This window comes from Arvicanthis niloticus, chromosome 3, assembly GCF_011762505.2.
Source record: "Arvicanthis niloticus isolate mArvNil1 chromosome 3, mArvNil1.pat.X, whole genome shotgun sequence".
Classification (NCBI taxonomy): Eukaryota; Metazoa; Chordata; class Mammalia; order Rodentia; family Muridae; genus Arvicanthis; species Arvicanthis niloticus.
This window is the reverse complement of record NC_047660.1, coordinates 112,304,492-112,322,804: the sequence shown is the minus strand read 5'-3', so window position 1 is coordinate 112,322,804 and position 18,313 is coordinate 112,304,492. Positions and strand designations below refer to the sequence as shown.

The following is an 18,313-nucleotide window of genomic DNA, read 5'->3' as shown; positions in this document are numbered from 1 at the left end:
GCTTTTGACCCATCCATCTTCCTCCATGGTCGCTAGCCCTCTTCCTTTCTCCTCCCCTTTCTCTCCTTCTTTCCTCCCAACTCCTCACTCCACCTACCTCTCATACTGCCCAATCACCGAGCTTTATTGCAAATGTAGTGAGGAAGATATCCTGCTACACAACATGTTAATAATATTCTGGATATGGGAAAACACAGTGATAGTGAACAGCCTGACTAGTCAGTACTCCCGGGAAATGGTATGTGGCGGGATGAGAGGCACACAGAAATGATTTGTAATGCAGTCTGGAAAAGCCTTAGCAGAGGCATATGCAAAAGTGTTCTCAAAACCAAGGCCAGAGCAATCCACTCAGCCTGTCCTTGTGGGAAGGCAGACCTCTAAGGAAGATTACAAAGAAGAGAGGATTCTAAAATGCTGAGGAAGAGGTCTTCTAGGAAGAAGGAGCAGTGTAAGAAAGGGCCCATAGAACCCCCAGATGATCTGATAAGAAGTTCATGTCTTCATGGGAAAGAGGGCTACAGAGTACAAGACCGGCTGATAAGCCATGTTTAGGATCAGCTAGTATCTGCATCTTTACTCTACAGATGATGGGTGTTCAGTGTGGATTTGTTAGCAAGGAACCACTAAATCAACTGTAATGAATGATGCCAAAGAAAGTGCTATTTGTTTCCCTTTAGCTTTCTGCATTATGTTGAAAAGTTTTGCTTAATGAAGCAAGCAGGTCCCTGAGTTCAGGTGGGGTTCAGAGGATGGCAACCTGCCTCATCTCTCTCTGCCACCTTCACCTCATCCAGGTCATCCTTACCTATCTGCTGGGGAGTAGATGAGAGATCCAGGCAGAGGACATTTTGGAAAAAGATATGTGTACATATCATCTTTCCTTTTTTTTCCTTCTCATTTTGCATTCAATGTTTTACTACCATGAAATTTCAGATTTGTAGATGAAGTGAAAATTGCTGCACTCCTCAGAGACAATTCAAATAACTCCTGTAAAGATAGTAGATTCTGTACATGTTATCAAGAGTGGAGAGTCCTCCTCAGAGAACTTGGAATTCTCAAAACACTCCCTCCATTGTGGAGAGGCCCACGGGAATATAGGCTCAAATACTTCTTCATGTGCTTTTCTTACTTTGATGTGAAAAAGGAACCATGGAGCTCTTATGTAGTATACTCCAACAAGACAGAGAAGAGATAAATGTTCAGAAATCTATGAAAACATAGCATTAGAATTCTGATTCTAAAGATGTTATCAAAACCCTCCCATCCCAGAAGATTCACTGTAATATGGCATCAAACATCGTTCTTTCTCCTTTTGTCTGAATAAGCTACCTCATGGGAAACTGCATTTTAGAAATTTAAACAGAATCAAGATGTGTGGTTTCCATGCCAACCCTCCAGCTCCTCTTTTGTTTCCTCTTCACTTATTTATCCATTTCACCAACATATACACACTGAGAACCACAGATGTTTCTTATATGTGCAGGTAGTGAGAGGGTTAGTAAGGTCAAAACAGATGTTTCTATGGAGTTTCAATTCTAGTAAGAAAAACAAGTACCAAGCCCTTTAGCAAATGTGTATTCAGTGAAGTCGAGGCTAGGTAAGACTTTTCTGTCTACCAAGGGGTAGATTAGATTGGCTGACCTATGTCCTGGGATGGTTAGAAACTCCCCTTGGCACATGCCCTTGGCCTCCCTGGTCTGTATTTGTTTAGGCTTTGCATTCTCTGTGATGGAGCAGTCACCTTTGCATAACTCATTGAAAGTGCTGGCCTGCCCATTCCTTAGCTTCCACATTCATTATGTAAAGCATTTGTGAGTGTGGCTAACTTTAATAATGATGCAATGTTAACAGTACCAGTCCATAAAGAGGTTGCCCAATGAATGGGTGTGAAAAAACAATTAGAGTATTCTTGGGTCTACAAGGCCATTCAAACCTTTGATTGGCTGTCCTCCATTGTCCAGAAGCAAGCAAGCAACCAACCGACCAATCACAACAAGGACAATTTCCAGTAGATAAATTTCTTTACTCTTTCATGGTATCTGGCCACCTTTTTATCTTTTTATACCTCAGAGGTTTCTGAAGACTCCCATGCCCCCCAGAGTCATATTTTCAACTTTAAAAGGATATATATATCCTTCTAGTATATATATTCTAAAAGTCTTTGGTATATATATTCAAATACCTTTGATATATATACATATATATATATATTATATATATTTGAATATATATAATATATATATATTTGGTGAATATATGTATTTTCACCAAAGGTATTTTCTTACAATGTAGACTGTTTCCAGAGACTCAAATACACTGAGCATTTGTTCTAGTACTTGGTACTTAGATAATTAATTCCTTGGTACTTGTTTTTGATACAAAGACTCAGTATGTAGTTGATACTGGCCTTTAACTTACAAGGTAGCCCCAGTTGTCCTCAAACTCATGATCACCCTACCTTCCTGAGTCCTAGGATCACAAGCATGCCTGGCTCCTAAGAACATTTTACATCTCCTAAAATTGTGTTACCACCTGTTAATATATATATATATATATATATATATATATATATATATATATATTCTAGATACATAATAAATTATGATGCAAGATTTCACACACAAGTGAGTAGATGATGTAGTGTTAGAATATGTGGGGATGGGGGTGGGGTCAGATTTAAGCTGAAAAAGCAAGGCAGTAAAACTGTGCTGAGTCCTGCTTGGCCATATAAAGAAGAGCATGACATAGTTCCCACCCCTAGAACAGAGCCAGCAGAGTATGGGCCTCCATGAATGTTGATGGTTGCTGTGGATATAAGGCTTGTTTGTAATATATATATATATATATATATATATATATATATATATATATATATATATATATATATTCTACTTCACCTTCCTCCTTCAGGAAATATTCTCCCTGCCAACATTATAGGGAAGTATTCTCCCTGCCAAGATTATCAGGAAATGTTCTCCCTGCCAAGGTTAATGACTCCATGATAATTAGAAATAGCACAAGTCCAAGACTTGAGGGTGTGTCTATGTCTCAGAAAAATGATAAATATTAAGACCTTCAGGACAGCCCTTAAGGCTGTGGGAAAGAACTCTGAAAACATGAGTTCAAAACTATATAATTTCTCAACTATGCAGAATATAGGATGAAATATAAATTGTATAAGGAGCTTCACAGATCTAAAGTAACAGAGGCATCTGCACTATGAGTCAGCTTGTCAGAAAGACACTAAGGAAGGAGGTAAAGAGATTGGGCAAGATCCCACCCAGCTAAGTTTTTTGTTTGTGCTTATAAGGCAAGCTGATTCCTGAGTTCAAGATCAGCCTGGGGCAGAGGAAGTTTAGATTCAGGTCCAGGGTTAGTTGGGATGGTAATTTCAGGGTGGGGTCCCACACCGCTAGCTTATTGTTTGTGCTTAACAAAGGCAGGCAGATCTCTGAATTCTTTTGCAATGTTAAAAAAATGTGCTTGCTATCTCTTACTAAATTTAGGGGCTGGGCTAATGGGATGCTGATTCATGAGATAATCAAAAGGAACCTGGGGTAATGACTGAATTGATATGTAAATAAAAGACTGGGCTTTTGGTCTGCAAGGGATGAACTATCCAGAGAGTTTTTAGAATAGCAAGAGAAAGCAGAACATAGGTTGTCAGCTTATAACTCATAAATTGACTTTGAGTCCTTTTTTGCTGCTCTCCAACACCCCTTCTCTCAGGAACTCCTCTCCTGGCCAAGGTTGCTTTATAGCAAAACTTCTCTGGGAAAGTGTAACATTTCTCAAAATTGTGAGATGGGCACAGTGAGTGGGGATAGAGAATTTGTACTATTGAATCAGTAGGTAAAAAACTCCAGAGATGGGAAGAAGCAGAGCAGCATGGAAACTTCAAGAGGCGAGAGGACTAGATCCTAAAGAAGATGGTTGGTAGATCTGATGTCTGAGGCATAAGAAGCAGGGTCCAGATCATATGGAACCTCATTGGTTAAATCATGTCTTAGATCCATGGCTCTTCCCTATCAAACAAAATGACATCATTAATGGCTTTTTCTAAACTTTGAGTTTATTGGTCATTGAAACAGAAACAGTTGCGTCAAAGCTGGCAAACTTGTATACTTGTATACACCTCTCTCTCTCTCTCTCTCTCTCTCTCCATTCTCCATAAAGCACTTCTTCAAAGGGTACTACTTGGCATTATCAAGTAGCCTATCTTGTAACCATTGGTATAGTCTGCCAGGAAATAAGATGAAAATAGTTTCAAATTAATTTTTCTTTCACAAAAAAAGTTTCCTGTGGAGAAACTAGAATTGTGAGTGTTTCTGCAAAAGCTTTAAAAATGTTGCCTGCCAGCAGCACATGAGTTCTCTCCTCCCTTTTTCAGGATCTGCCCAGTTGACACATCTATTTCCTCTCAATGAGCAAGAAGCTTCTGGTCCAAGTTTGTTTACCACCAGGGTAAACTGTTGTCTTACTATATTGTTATCATAAGGCACTTTGGGGGGCTCACTATATCTCCATGTATTCACAGGCACTGAAACCAACACGCACATCTTTTATAGACAGTGTGCAGTGTGCTCTGTTTTCTGTTAATGGAGCCTTAGCACTTCATACAACACACTAGATTCATATTATTTTCGACAAATAAGTTACAGTGTTTGATCACCTAACTGTCTTCCCAAATTCACCTTACTTTTCTTCTGTGGCTCTACTTTTCAACTACTACACCCATGCCTTTTAAGGTGTCCTTTTATTGAAAGTAATAAGTTAAGATATCCATCGTGAAGTGGGTGGTTCACCTTTTCCCTAAGAATTACCAGCATATACATGGCATGCTCACTGCGTTGAATACAGGGAATCATTTTGGGAGCAGTAACATTCACCGATGTCCATTATCATTTGTCAGTCTTATGCTGTAAACTTGCCGTGCAGTGTAACACTTTATAAGGAAGAGATGTTTAAAAGTGATATCTTCTTCGGAAAGCATCCATTAGTTGTTGCTGAAATTGAATCTGCTGCAGATGCTAAGAATCTAGCTGGTCTTCCTGTGAGTCTACACTTATGGTGGAACCTTGGCTACTGGTATCAACATTTTCGTAGGATTTTTGGTCTTTGGCAAAGTTGATGAAAACCTGAGTTTTTTCAAGGAAATGAAATACATTAGTGCCAGGTTTACAAAAAAAGAAATAAAGTTTAATTCTCTCCAGTTATCCCTGTCCCTCCCTCCCTCTCCGTCTCCCTCTCTCCCCTCTTGCTCTCACTCATTCTCTTTCTCCTTTTCTTCCTTTACACTTTTACACTCTAACAAGTTACAAAAGCAAGATTTCATCAGGACGTGCTCACATGCTTAGGCACATCCCCTCTAGAAGTTCTCTACACAGCCAACCTCAACTGGATTTTGAAAATAACACCCATTTCTGTGAATATGACTATATTTTTGTCATTGTCTAAATTTAAAGCTATAGTTAAAGATCTATAGCCACATATCTATAATCTATACTATTCACATTGATATCTTTATCATGTATGTATTCGTCTGATGCTCTACCAAATGTTTAAATAGAAACGTCAGGAGAGAATTCACTAGTTTCAGGAAGTTATGCACTAAAACAAAATTTGTGTAGAAAACTCCCATCATGTTAAATTTGCCAATTTTACATATAAATTTGCCAATAAATTAGTCAATGCAGCTCTATTTACATGATTAAAATCATTAAATCTATTAGTTGTAGATTTATCCCAATATCACTGAGAGTCTAGTTTTCTAATTCATAGTGCTCAATGTTGGTCATAAAAGTCTAAGACTAACCCTTCAGTGTTGGCAAGACCATACTTATCTTAATTCCCTATAAAATATTAATCCATAAAATACAGTACAATCCATTGACTTCTTTCAGACTCACTTCAAAGTCAAGCATAACACTTATTATTTGTAGGTCTTGTTGGTTGAGCTACATAAAACTTAATACAAAGCTGATGGATGACCTAGGAACATGCTAGCATTGAGTGGAAAAGTAATTAAGAGAAAGGAATTCTTCAATTGCTGTGTTGTGTGAATTTAATAAACCTTAAGTTTGTTCATTTTCTGTTACTCATCCATATGTCCTAGTTCAAAACTGAACAATGGCAACCTTGGTTACAGAACCTACCAAGAAGAAATTAGAGGAAGCATTAATAGCTAATTATTTTGTAGGTGACAAGAGTGGTTTCCTGCTTCCTGTGTACATGTAAACATTTATGGAAGTAGATGTCGTATACAATGGAAAGAAATCCCTCCATTTCTCCACTAAAAATAGTTAATGTCTTTCATATCTTACTTTTTAATGTCTCAAAGGCAGTTAGAAATAAATTAGACTCTTTGCTAAAGTTTTCAGGTGCAAGATTAGGTACTGATTTAATTAAAAGTAAATTAAATGCCATTAAAAAGAAATAAGCAGAATTCATAATAACTAATGTGTGGTACCCTGCTGTGGATCATGGCACACATCTTACCTCCTCCAAAGTGGTCTGGCTCACGAGGAAATTTGTGATATTTAAAGCAGTCTTGTTGGTTTCCAGAAGGTCAAAGATGTTTGCTACTCCCCCTGCTGTGACTGGCACATGGTACTCTAGCATGCTCAGGTGCTGATCCTGCGGGGAACCAAAGGGGAGGACATTGTTTTACAATGGCAAAGTAACATCGACTTGATCAGATTTCCCTTTTATGGAGAGCTGGGGAAAATGCTGAAAATTGTTCCACTGGGGGTGGGGGTGGGAATGGGGGTGAGGGTGGGGGTGGGGATGAAGCCATGGTGTAAATAGTGGGCATATTTCTAAAACTAACAGCTTGTAGAGATGAGATGAAAATTTTTATGAACATCGGAGAGAAAACAAATTAAAAAGTTAATGAAATTTTTGAAAGCATCCTGGGCTTATGAGCATTTTGAAAGTTACATTCTCATCTAGAGGGGGAAAAATAACCCTGCAGGATGCATCGCATACGTAGGTTCATGCTCAGCTTGTTGAAGAGTTTTAGTAGATTTGCTGTTATGTTAAATAGGTCTAAAATCCTAGGACTTGGCTGTTCAATTGATATGAGCTAGATTTCAGTCTTGTCTAGAAGAAGCCTTTTTTATTTCAACTGATGTTGCCTACTTTTCTTGATTTACCTTAAAAGGCTTTTTCATTTTCTAACTTTTATCACTAGGATCATGTACTCCATAATCTATTGGTACTGCCTTGGAGTACGCTAACTCCTGCTGTTCTGAATGGTTGTCATTTCCCATCTGGTTTTTAGGGTTGTTTTGTTTGCTTTTCTATAAGGCATTTCTCCAGCTTGACATTTGACTGCAACAGCCTCCTTAGAAGCCTAGAAACTAGATATGCTGATTTAGTCTGGCAAGAACAGCTAAAGAATCTGCTCTGAGTACTAGTTAGATCAGATGTCTCTCTTCAGAATCTGCTCCTGTGGTGTCTATAGATCCTTTTGAGCCTTTAATTCAAGACTTCCTCTTTCTCCCCTTCTTGTCTGGAGCCTGGCCTCTCCCACAAACTTGTATTCTCCTTGTGCCTCTCTGTAATCTGGCCTTCTTGCATATTTAATTCTCACGTGATCATTTCACATATCTTCATCTATAGGTCTAAACACTACTGTAGAAGTGTAAGGAATTCTCTTTTTGGGAGAAATTGCCTTTATCATCAGCTCATGTGCTGTGGGTAGCTTTAGGTCTGTGCCCAGGAGACACATATGGGGTGGGGGTTTTTACAAAAAACCGCAAGCTCCACTCAGTAAATAAATATTTTAACCCGGCAACTGACTGAATGAGTGAGACCAACATGGTTTGTAGAGAAAAGGTGTCCTTTAATTTTCAATTCTGATGATAAATCATGGGCTTTGGTAAGAATCTTGAAAACTAATATTTCTAGAGAAATTATCCAAGGCTTGGGGAGACTGAGGCCAAAAGTACTTTATGAAGATAAAACAATTGTTTTTAAAATGTATTCTTTTGCTATCTAATGCCACTTCATGTTAATTTCATGCCCTATAGTTTGTGAAGATATCAGATATTTTCCACATTAGTTTTGTAAAGTTGTTATTCATTCCTGCTTACAAATAAGAGAAACAGAGTTCAGAGGCTTTAAATGTCTCCTTAGATAACTCCTCTGGACAGCCAGACTCAACCAACAGCTTTCAAACTTCTTTTTATTATTTTACTTTGATTTGCTCTTCACAATTATTTATCATCCTCAATTTGTATAAAATACCTGTCTATCAACTGATAGATTGTTAGACTGATTTTTTTCCTGCCAAGTCCATTAAGTAGGGGCTATATGAAATTTAAATATGTGTATCCATGTGTGTCCATCTGGTTGATTTCACTGGGTAAGCAGGTGGGAGCAAGCTCTAACATGTTTGAATCACTCTGGGAGCTGAGGATTGCTTAGACTTTTGTGAGTTTATTTTTTCAAAGGAAAGGAACAAATCAGATTAAAAAAAAAAAAAAAGAGTCTCTCAGCTGCAGCATTCTGAGCTCACTAATTTTTCTTTTCTAAGAAATGCTGTTGGTCACATAAGGCCTGTCATTCCTGGGTTCCCTCAGGTATGTATGCTGCTATGATTAGACTGGAAGTCTGTACAACTTGAAAACAAATCCGGTATGATCAGGAAGACTTTGCAGGAAAGACACTAATATAGCAAATGTGAAATAACCAATCGAAAATACCTACAAAGGTATATAAAATAATCTGGGGAGATTACCTCTTTGTATAAAGTTCAAATCCTGAACTACTGGATGAGGATGAATCACAAAGCTGTGACCCACTGGGAAATAGTGAACACCCACTTTCTTATCACTGGAAAAGGCAGTCAAGGTCAAAGGTGGAGCCACCACTTACTTTTAAGTATGTTTTTGGAAAGTGCAGCTGCATAAACTTCGTGAGGGTTTCCATGCTCACTTTATTATTTTTCAAGTGAACCTTGACAGTAAATCCACGTCCAAACCTTAAAGTGCAAAATACAGTATGAGTTACATTTTGCCAAAATAGCTCCCCTGGAATTCTAGATAATGAAATAGGTCCCAAGCCAACCATCATGGCTCCTTTTCTTATATAAAGACTGTCATTTGGCCATAAAAGTTCAGGACGTGCTGCAAACTGAAAATAGTTCACTGCCATGCTTTGTTTTTGTTGTTGTTGATTTGTTCTTCATTTCTACCTCTGTACTATGTCAGGATGCTTGAAAACATACAATTGTGTCTTTCTTTGACAATCATTAATTGGCAATAATACATGTCAATTTCTGGAGTTAAGTTCTTATTAAATTAGAGCAAAGTCTTGAGAGGCAGGCCATTGGAGATTTGATGTCAACCATGAAGATTAGAGAGACTGGGATTCCAACACTAAGTGTGGCATTAATATCCTGGTGTTAATCTCACTATAAAAAGGTTATGGCACCCTACAAGCAACTCGAGGTCTCTGTCATAATTTTGTCTTTATCTCAGATAACAATTCTGATAAGACAATTAAATTATTGTATGGGAAGGTATAAAGTATCATCCCATAGTTCAGAAATTCATATAGCTATGTATAAATGCACATACACTTGGGAGTATAAACTAATAATTTAATTCTAATGTGATGCTAATATGATATTTATGCATCTTTCCCCGATGCATTCTTGATTAAAAGGTTTTCAATGTGGTGAAAATGTTAAATAGCTTACAGAAAGCTTGTGCAAATGGCAAACAAACGTGGTAGATTAAAAAATCTATGCCTTCATGCACTTGTCAAGTCTAATTTGTTATTGGGTATATTCTTGAGGCTACTTCCTGGGAGTATTTTGGTTGCAAATTATTTATTATTATGACTATTAGGAACTTCAAACCTTTTAAGACTTGGGGATTTTGACAAAAAAAAAAAAAAAAAAAAAAAAAAAAAAAAAAAAAAAAAAAAAAAAAAAAAAAAAAAACCTGCACACACAATAAGCCCTTAATAAAATAATTTAAATTTAAAGTGTGTCAATGATTATTTTCAATGAGGAGCATCTCTCTTCATCTCAGTATTTTTATCCATTGCACAATGGCTGCTGGGGTGCAGGAATGGTTGGAGCAATTCTCTTACACAGTGTGTGACCAGCATATTTGTTGGTTACCTGCTTTTTATGTGTTGTAGAGACCCAATGCACTGGAACCTTCCATTCACCATAATGGCCAGCCGTGTACAAAGGGCTTCACATTCTTCCATGCTGAAAGAGGAAACACATTCCTATCAATATCCAGGGCACATAAATGGGTTGTAGTTCATAAGCATATGTTTAATTAGTTCATTATAGCACCGTAGCAATCTCCCTTGCGGGCTCTCTTGAGATGGTTTAGCTGTTAAAGGCTAGGCTCATAACCTAAACAAGAAATCTCTCTAGAGAAAGAACAAAAAATAATATTAAAATACTAATGAAACATATGCAGATGGGTGTATATAACTGTCCTCCCACACTTGAGGTCACCTCTCCTGTCTGGAACACCTCAACTGTCGAACCCAATAGTCCTTTCAAGCTCATTCAAGCTTTGACTCAAGACCTACATTTCCTATGAAGTGTTTCAAAAATGATCCAGAAAACCTTTTATTCTATCTCATATCTTGTTAGATTTTGTTTTGGGGTTTATAATCAGTTATAACTTGTACAAGCTCTCTCATTCGTGGACGATGGTACCTAGAGAGAGTCCCAGTTCTTGCCCTGTTCACTCCATGCAGAAGTTTGTGGGAATAAAAAGATGAGCTACAGGGTGATGGACTCAAAGCTGGATACAAACAAGTCTCTTGATAATAAAGAGATATAATTTGTTTCTGCTATGTGATCATCGTAATGAAATGTAAGCTCAATCCAAATCATAAAGGAAGGCCAATGTCCTAAGAGAGGAATAGATAGAGTGCTTCAGTGTCCCTCATACTTAGGAGACTAGTGGGGGTATTTTGTGGAAGAGAGCCATGTTCTAGGGGGACACATGAAATGAGAACTTGCCAACAATTTGTAGAGACTACTTCAAGAAGAAAGCACACATGAAGAAATACATGGAGACAGAAAACACAGTGTGTGAACAAGCATCAGCTAGTCTCACTAATAGGAGGGGGCGTTAAGTAGGGGAAAGACTAAGGATTCTGAAACTTTTTGAAAGGTGACAGTGAACAGTAGCTAAGAATAAGCAGGTCTTGAGAACTTCATGGTAAAAATGTCTGCTGAGACCCTGTTCCCTGTTGTGCCCCAATATCCTCTCTCTGAAACCTGAGTCTGGTGTCTGGTCTCTGGGACCTACATGGTAGAAGGAGAAAACTGACTTCCCCAAACTGACCTCTGACTTCCACATTCAAACACACACACACACACACACACACACACACACACACACACACACTTACAGAGAGGCACACATACATAAACACACACTCACAAAGAGAGACACACATATACATACACATAAACACACAGACATAAACACATACATACAAATACACACATAGACACACACACACACACACACACACACACACAGTTAATAAAAATTAAAAACAAAATATTCCAGACAATGATGAATACTCATGTGGTACCCAGGATTCTTTGGGACCTGACTCAGTTTACCTGTGAGATGTGAGGATGACAGAGCATTTGTTCTGCACCTCTTCTGAAATGATCCTCCAGAGGTGTCGTTTTGACTTGGGGTCCATCCCAGAGCTTGGCTCATCCTTAATAAAGAATTACCAAATAAAAAAAAATCAAATTAAGTAAGTTTTGATGCGGTTCTTTATAAGAATCACTGCATTTCAACTCTCTGGAAACAGAAATCACTTTTTGAAGTCCCATGACTAACATGTTTTATATATAATAGGCTTTTTTCTGCTTCTGTCAAAGACTCAAAATTAAGTATTTTAAATTGTCAGTCTGTTTAAAGAAGTGTTTCAGAGAAGCTGACACCATGTTACTTTACACCCATCTCTTATGTTTCCTTGGGAAAAAAAATCTACTTCAATTACCGAGAGAGCAGAGTCTTTACATTTACTTCTATGTTCCCACATATAGAGTTGAAACTCTGTCAACAAGATTGCCATCTTTCCCGTGAAAGCAGGATTGTGGCTGTGAGCGATAATGTGTCATGCGAAGCAGAAGAAAACACAACCTGACATTTCAGTGAATATGCTTCACATGTATTTTTAGTGTTTTGTTATTAATTGAAATTTGAGACTCTCTGGGAAAATAAAAATAAGATTTGTAAAAGGCGCCAAATAGAAAAAAAAATCTGCAATACTCTTCAAAGTGAATGAGGCTTTGAAAGATTTAGACAGAGGTAATTTTTAAAAACCCAACAACAGATAATGTAAAGAATTGATAGTGGATCCCAACAGGTGTTAAATAAAAACAAATCATAGGTTAAGATTAGAGAAAAATTAAAATGTATGTATGATGGAAGGAGTCTGGCCATCTGACGCTCACTTTGCCTGGTAGTATGCTAATTTAAACAGAGCGGTGAGCATGCCTTTGGGGGAAATGATAAAGGAGGTATTGTCATCGCTTCTATTTTTAAAGAAAATGGAATGTGCAGTAAATACATACAGGAGGAGGGCAGTGTCTTTCTCCTGTAGCCTGTATTTCCTCAGCTCATTACTACACAGCATTTACGTGGTGCTTTTACATGCAAACGGCTTTACAACTTTTATCTATCTCACAAGGGTGCCCCAGGATTGTTTTGTTCCATTTAAAGGATGCTTACACAATAGGGTTCCATTATAAACATTGACAAGCAGCGATGTAATGCATTATAAGCTTCCAGTATTCTAGAAGGATGGTCACTCTAGGTGGTTTAAATGATTGGATCCACCATGTGACTTAATCCCTGGAATAATGTAGTCATTTATAACTGGATGTTACTGCACGCCGTAAAGGTTCTTTTAAAATTTGGAGATCTTTGAATGAAGGCAATCTTCCAAAATAAGGACATGTTTATATATCTGAAAGAAAGGTCCTTGTGCTTTGTTGGGCCTGGGGAATAGAACATCTATCACTAGTATGTGCAATTTATATTTGCAGGTGATCAATTAAAATTTGCAGCTCTTAACAAAATATAAACATGGAATGCATTTCTTGATCCTCTCCCAAGACAATATAAAACAACGTGGTTTATTTTCTATCACTCCACAAGCGAAATAACTCATATTTTTAAGCTACAAAGGAATATAATTTTTGTACAACACTTTGTTCTAAAACGTGCCTTTCTTCCTCAGCAAAAATTGGAAACTGCTAGTTCACTTGATCAGTGCCTAACAGAAATATGATTTCATCAATAAGTGGGAATTAAATTTGAGCCTGCTCTATGACTCATTTGAAACCCCTGAGCTGGTTGCAGCTATTTCGAATTCACATGCTGAGTGTTTTCTCTGAAGCCTCCCGGGCCATTGCTTCAGATACAAAATGCTTCCCGAGGACACTATCATGATAATAAATTATTTGCTAATACAAATTCTCCTAATGTGGTGACAGTATACGTGCTTTGGCAGTAACAGGCACACAGTGGGACCTCACTAGATGTTGACAGTGAGGCTGATGAGACCAATACCCACACCTGATGTGCTGTTTTAATTATGTAGTGGCAGCTTCTTTCACAATGCCTCTCTTACCAGCAGGAGGATGGACGGCTTCCCTATCAAGGCCAGGGCAGTGGACAGCTTCCTTTTTGTGCCGTAACTGCACATGGAGGTAGATCTGTCCTTGTAGGCCATCAAGTGAAGTCTCCTAAGGAGTTTATGAACAGTCTGTGGATAAGAAGAAGAGGAAATAGGTAACCCATCCCTCATTCAGACCCTTAAAGCACCAAATGGAACAAAACATGCCAGTGAATGGAAATGTTTCTCATGGAGAGCATAGACCTAGAAGAGATGAAAATATTTAAATTCCACATAGATTTTATTTTCATCTTTAAAAGACCACTTATAAAATTAACACTTCATTTAAACAGAGAAAAGCAATTTTCTGAGGGTATGTTTTCAAATGGGACTCCTCCTCACCCCCCCCCCCGCCAAATGTTTGTATGTGTTTACAATTACAGACTGTACCTTATGCTGTTACCACAGGATTCTCCTACAAAGCTTAAAAGCTGAAGAGAAATAAGGCAGAATTCAAAGGCAGGTTTCCCATTGATTGCCATCCCAGTTTGTCTTTCCATCTTACTGAGCCGTGAGTTGTCAGAAAGACTTTCAGACTATTTAAAACTGACCTGCTATCAAAACTGTCATGCAGTAGGAACCACAAGTTCTTGCAGTTATTTCTGTAGTTAAATAACCCTTGCAAATAATGAAATCCTGGTTGGATGTTCCCACCAGGTCTCCAGAGTTTGAAGAACAAAGAAATGTGCCCCAAGAGGTTAGTCATTCCATTACAAAAATAAATTGTTGCAGTGGTATGGAGGGTTACAGAATAAAAGTCAAAATTAAGGCTAGTATTGCAACTTAGTGGTAGAATAAATGCTTAGCATATGTGGGGCCCTGGGTTCAATCCCCTGCATTAATGATGATGATGATGTAAAGAAAATAAAACAGTAGAAATGGAAGCCCTTCTATTTCACCTGGGCATTTTGAAAAGAATCAAGTAGACCAATGTTTGAATAGAAAAAAAAAAAAAAAAAACCAACAAAACTACACATCACCAATCAAGGTTCAACTTGGAGTGAAAACACAGTGTAAATATCTATTTATTAAGGAAACTGCATAAACTCAGGCCAAGAAGCTTCTAAAGCTGAGCTTGCAGATAGATGCAGATATACGCTATACAATCAAGCCAAGTTGGCTCACTGGTTAGAGGGGCATTTTATGATTTCCCATGTGGCATGGCGGCTTTGCCAGGGCTCTCAGGAGAGGAGGAATGGAGACAGCAGTGGTCTTTAAATTTAGTAGTCCTCTACGTATATATTTCTACATATGTACTTACTTCTTTGATGTCCTTCTCTGGAATCCCATGCACTCTGGCATAGAAATACAAGTGTTCTTCCACAGTTACCAGGTCATCTAAGGCATCCTCCTGAGGGCAGTAGCCAACCAAAGAGCTGTGAGAGTCCACATGTCCCAGGGATCTAAATGGAGGAAATCAGAACACATGAGTTTCTAAAAACAGGTCTCTAAGTACTGGGTTAGTGGCTTTGTTTTGGTTAAAATAGACAGCAATTTTGATAAAAGGAGAAAAATAATCTATCAGAGACATAGTTGAGGTTTAAAGAAAATAAAAACCTCCAGTCACTTCAATGATCTCCTTCTTAGGTCAGTAAGATTTATAATACAATCATGAAATTAGGTAAAAGTCCATTTAAATTATGTTCTGCTCAATAAGTAGAAGTATTGGTTTGTACCCGCTCTTGTTTCTGATCAGAATGTTTCCACTGGAAGGAATTATGTCGCCAGTCAGCATCTTAAATATAGTGGTTTTCCCTGCTCCGTTCACACCAAGGAGGCCAAAACACTGGGATGGAGAGAGAGAGAGGGAGGGAGGGAGAGAGAGAGAGAAAAGATGTAAGCTACAGAAACATGTTGCTACTGTAACTTCTTCCTCCACCCTGGGTGAGACACCCTCCCCGGAAGAATGAAGCACTATAATTTCTTCTGGATTGTGTACTGCTCTGCTGGCATTTGGTAAGACTTTCTCTCTAAAACAAATGGGTATTACGGCTTTTTTGTCTCTAAGCATCTGAACATCTATCTGTATGTAGTGAGGGCCTGCTTCACATATGGCCATAGTACCCCTTTATGTGACATGATAACGCACCCCTCAGGTAAGGTGTGCTAACTCAAAGAAGTAATTACAGTTATAGATTGCACATAATTTACACAAAATCAAAACTTTACTGAAAAAGCCACTGATGCAATAATTTATGACACTGAGTGAATTTGATACGCACAGTCTCGCTCTGCACAGAAAACTAAAGGGATATAGCAATGGCCAAATTTCTTCTTTTCTTTCAGTGCTACCTGGACCTTTTATCTGTGAAAACCATAAGAATAGAAGTCAATGCATGCTAAGACCCTCCCTCTGAAATGGCTGTCTTTCTGGCAGACTTTGAATAGGTCTAGGAATAAGAGGTGCCAAAAAGCATCCTGAACAAGCTTCCTGCTGATAGTACACCCCAGAGACAGTGACAGTGTGAATGGGCTCAGGACCTGCTGTGTGCTGAGGATGAACCCTCCCTAGAAACAGCAAAGATCCATATGGCAAACATACAACACACACACACACACACACAAACAAATACACACAAACACACACATACAAATATACTCACCCCCACAAATACATGCACAAACACACATATACACATACATATATACAAACACATATACACACATACACACAAATACCCCCCACAAATATACATACAAAAGTACACATACAGAGACACACATAAACACACATACATATACACACAAACACACACATACAAACACAAACATACCCACCCCCCACAAATATACACACACACATATATAAACACACACACACACACACACACACCTAGACTATGAAAATGTTCAGGGCTTGGGTTTTCTATTTCTAGGTGACAAAATAAAACCATGCCCCCTACCTCTCCAGCAGGTATCCCCAGGCTGATATTGTTGACAGCTATAATCTTCTTGTGGATAAGCTGGTAGGTCTTTGTGAGATGATGGAGCTGGACCAGGTCAAACTCAGCTGCACCACTCTCAACTCTTAATCTCTCAGCACGCACATCTTCATCTTCATCTACTGTCTCCATGATAGGCGAAGATGTAAATTTTCTGAAGAAGAGCCTAAAAACAAGATTACGAAATGACACGACTCAGTCTGGACACTTCAACGCTCTCACTTCTCTGGAAGCATACTGCCTACCTACTGTTCGGCTGTTCTTACACTCATTGCGTTATCCTGTTTAAATGATGTAAGTAGTGGTAGTCACGTTCTTTCCACAGTCTCTACAATGCTGGTAAATGGTGTTTACTTTCCATGGATGAAGTGTCTACCATTGTTCACATTTAGAATCCTATTTCTAAATGAGATGTGTGCCTGAAAGCTAGCTTCTGACAGGGAGCTCAGAATCATTAGTGGAACTCAACACTTAATATTCCAAGATCGTCTTTCACCTTATTGCTTTAACAACTGTCTTCTCTTCCTTCTCCTCCCCTTTTCACCCTTCTCCCTTCTCATCACCCTTTCTGCTCTTGCTCCTTTTCTTTCTTTCATCTTTTCTTCTTCTTCCTATGTATTGTGATAAATCTAAAATGAGGCATACCCTCTTAATTATATTCTCTTTCCTCTCCTTTTTTTTCAAGGGGAGGGAGACGAAGCCTAGGATCGGACTGCTAACAACTAGCAGGTCTGTCTGTTTAAATAATTTATAATATGAATACCATTTATTCTGCATCTTATTTACAACCAGTATCTCACTTAAGATCCAGGAGATAATTTAAGATTATCAGCCCTGCAAAGTCTTTAAGTCCCAGACTTACCTCGGTCTTGTCCAACAAACACCAAATCAAAAATTAAACTAAACCTTTTAAAGTTCTGCAAATCGGTTATTACAAGTCTACCCTGAAAATCTCTGCCTCTTTTAAAAGCAGTCCCAAGATTCCAAAACATGGTACTTTCTTTATATCTATTCTAGTCTAAAAGTCTACTGATGGCAGTCGGTCTCCAAACACTGGAAATGCCTTAGAACCCTCGCTTAGTCGTGGACCCCTTTCCTGACTCTTTCTATCTCTACTATAAGCTCCAGTTTTACCACCATTTCTCAGTAATCCCACACTTCTCCTGTGTCTCTGACTCTTGCATCCCAGGATGCACTGGTTCCATAAAAATTATACCTGCTAATGTATCTGTGGTTGCGATGCTCTCTGTTCACTAACATTTAATAGACTGCCACTGGTTTGTTAAATAAGGTTCAAACCAGGTCTCTTTACTAAACATTCAAGAGATGCCATAACCTTCCAGCCACACTGGAAGCCGAAATGACCTGCTAGTCATTACATTTATTCTATCTTCCAATCAAATAGTATAATTTTTAATTAAGTAGTCTATAACATTTTCCTCTTTCTTCTTTCTTCCTTTTATTATTACTTAATTAAAATTTTATTTTCAGTAGGTAATGCAGGTTCATATTAAAGTTAAAATGGTACCAGAAAATAGAATGTCAAAGCAAGCAGTCTTCAAGCAACACTGACAATAAAGATAATCTATTATAAGAAGGTAAATTTCTTTTTAACTCTCATGGCAATATATAATACTCATTTCTTGGCCTTTCACATTTATTTAATAACTACTAGAACA

The 18,313-nt window shown here is 38.1% G+C and overlaps 1 protein-coding gene across 1 annotated transcript in view; it reads right to left on the bottom strand.

Moving 5' to 3' along the window:
* Positions 1-4,060: 4,060 nt before the first annotated feature.
* Abca12 (ATP binding cassette subfamily A member 12) overlaps positions 4,061-18,313 on the bottom strand; it is a 165,416-nt gene continuing 151,163 nt past the window's right edge. Inside the window, exons 45-53 of the mRNA XM_034498585.2 lie at positions 16,596-16,800; positions 15,369-15,478; positions 14,954-15,095; positions 13,648-13,782; positions 11,618-11,721; positions 10,136-10,228; positions 8,881-8,986; positions 6,499-6,636; positions 4,061-5,138 (exon numbers count right to left, since the gene is read on the bottom strand). Of these exons, the coding sequence (XP_034354476.1) occupies positions 5,031-5,138; positions 6,499-6,636; positions 8,881-8,986; positions 10,136-10,228; positions 11,618-11,721; positions 13,648-13,782; positions 14,954-15,095; positions 15,369-15,478; positions 16,596-16,800 (1,141 nt within the window). The 3' untranslated portion in view covers positions 4,061-5,030. The remainder of the gene's footprint in view (positions 5,139-6,498; positions 6,637-8,880; positions 8,987-10,135; positions 10,229-11,617; positions 11,722-13,647; positions 13,783-14,953; positions 15,096-15,368; positions 15,479-16,595; positions 16,801-18,313) is intronic.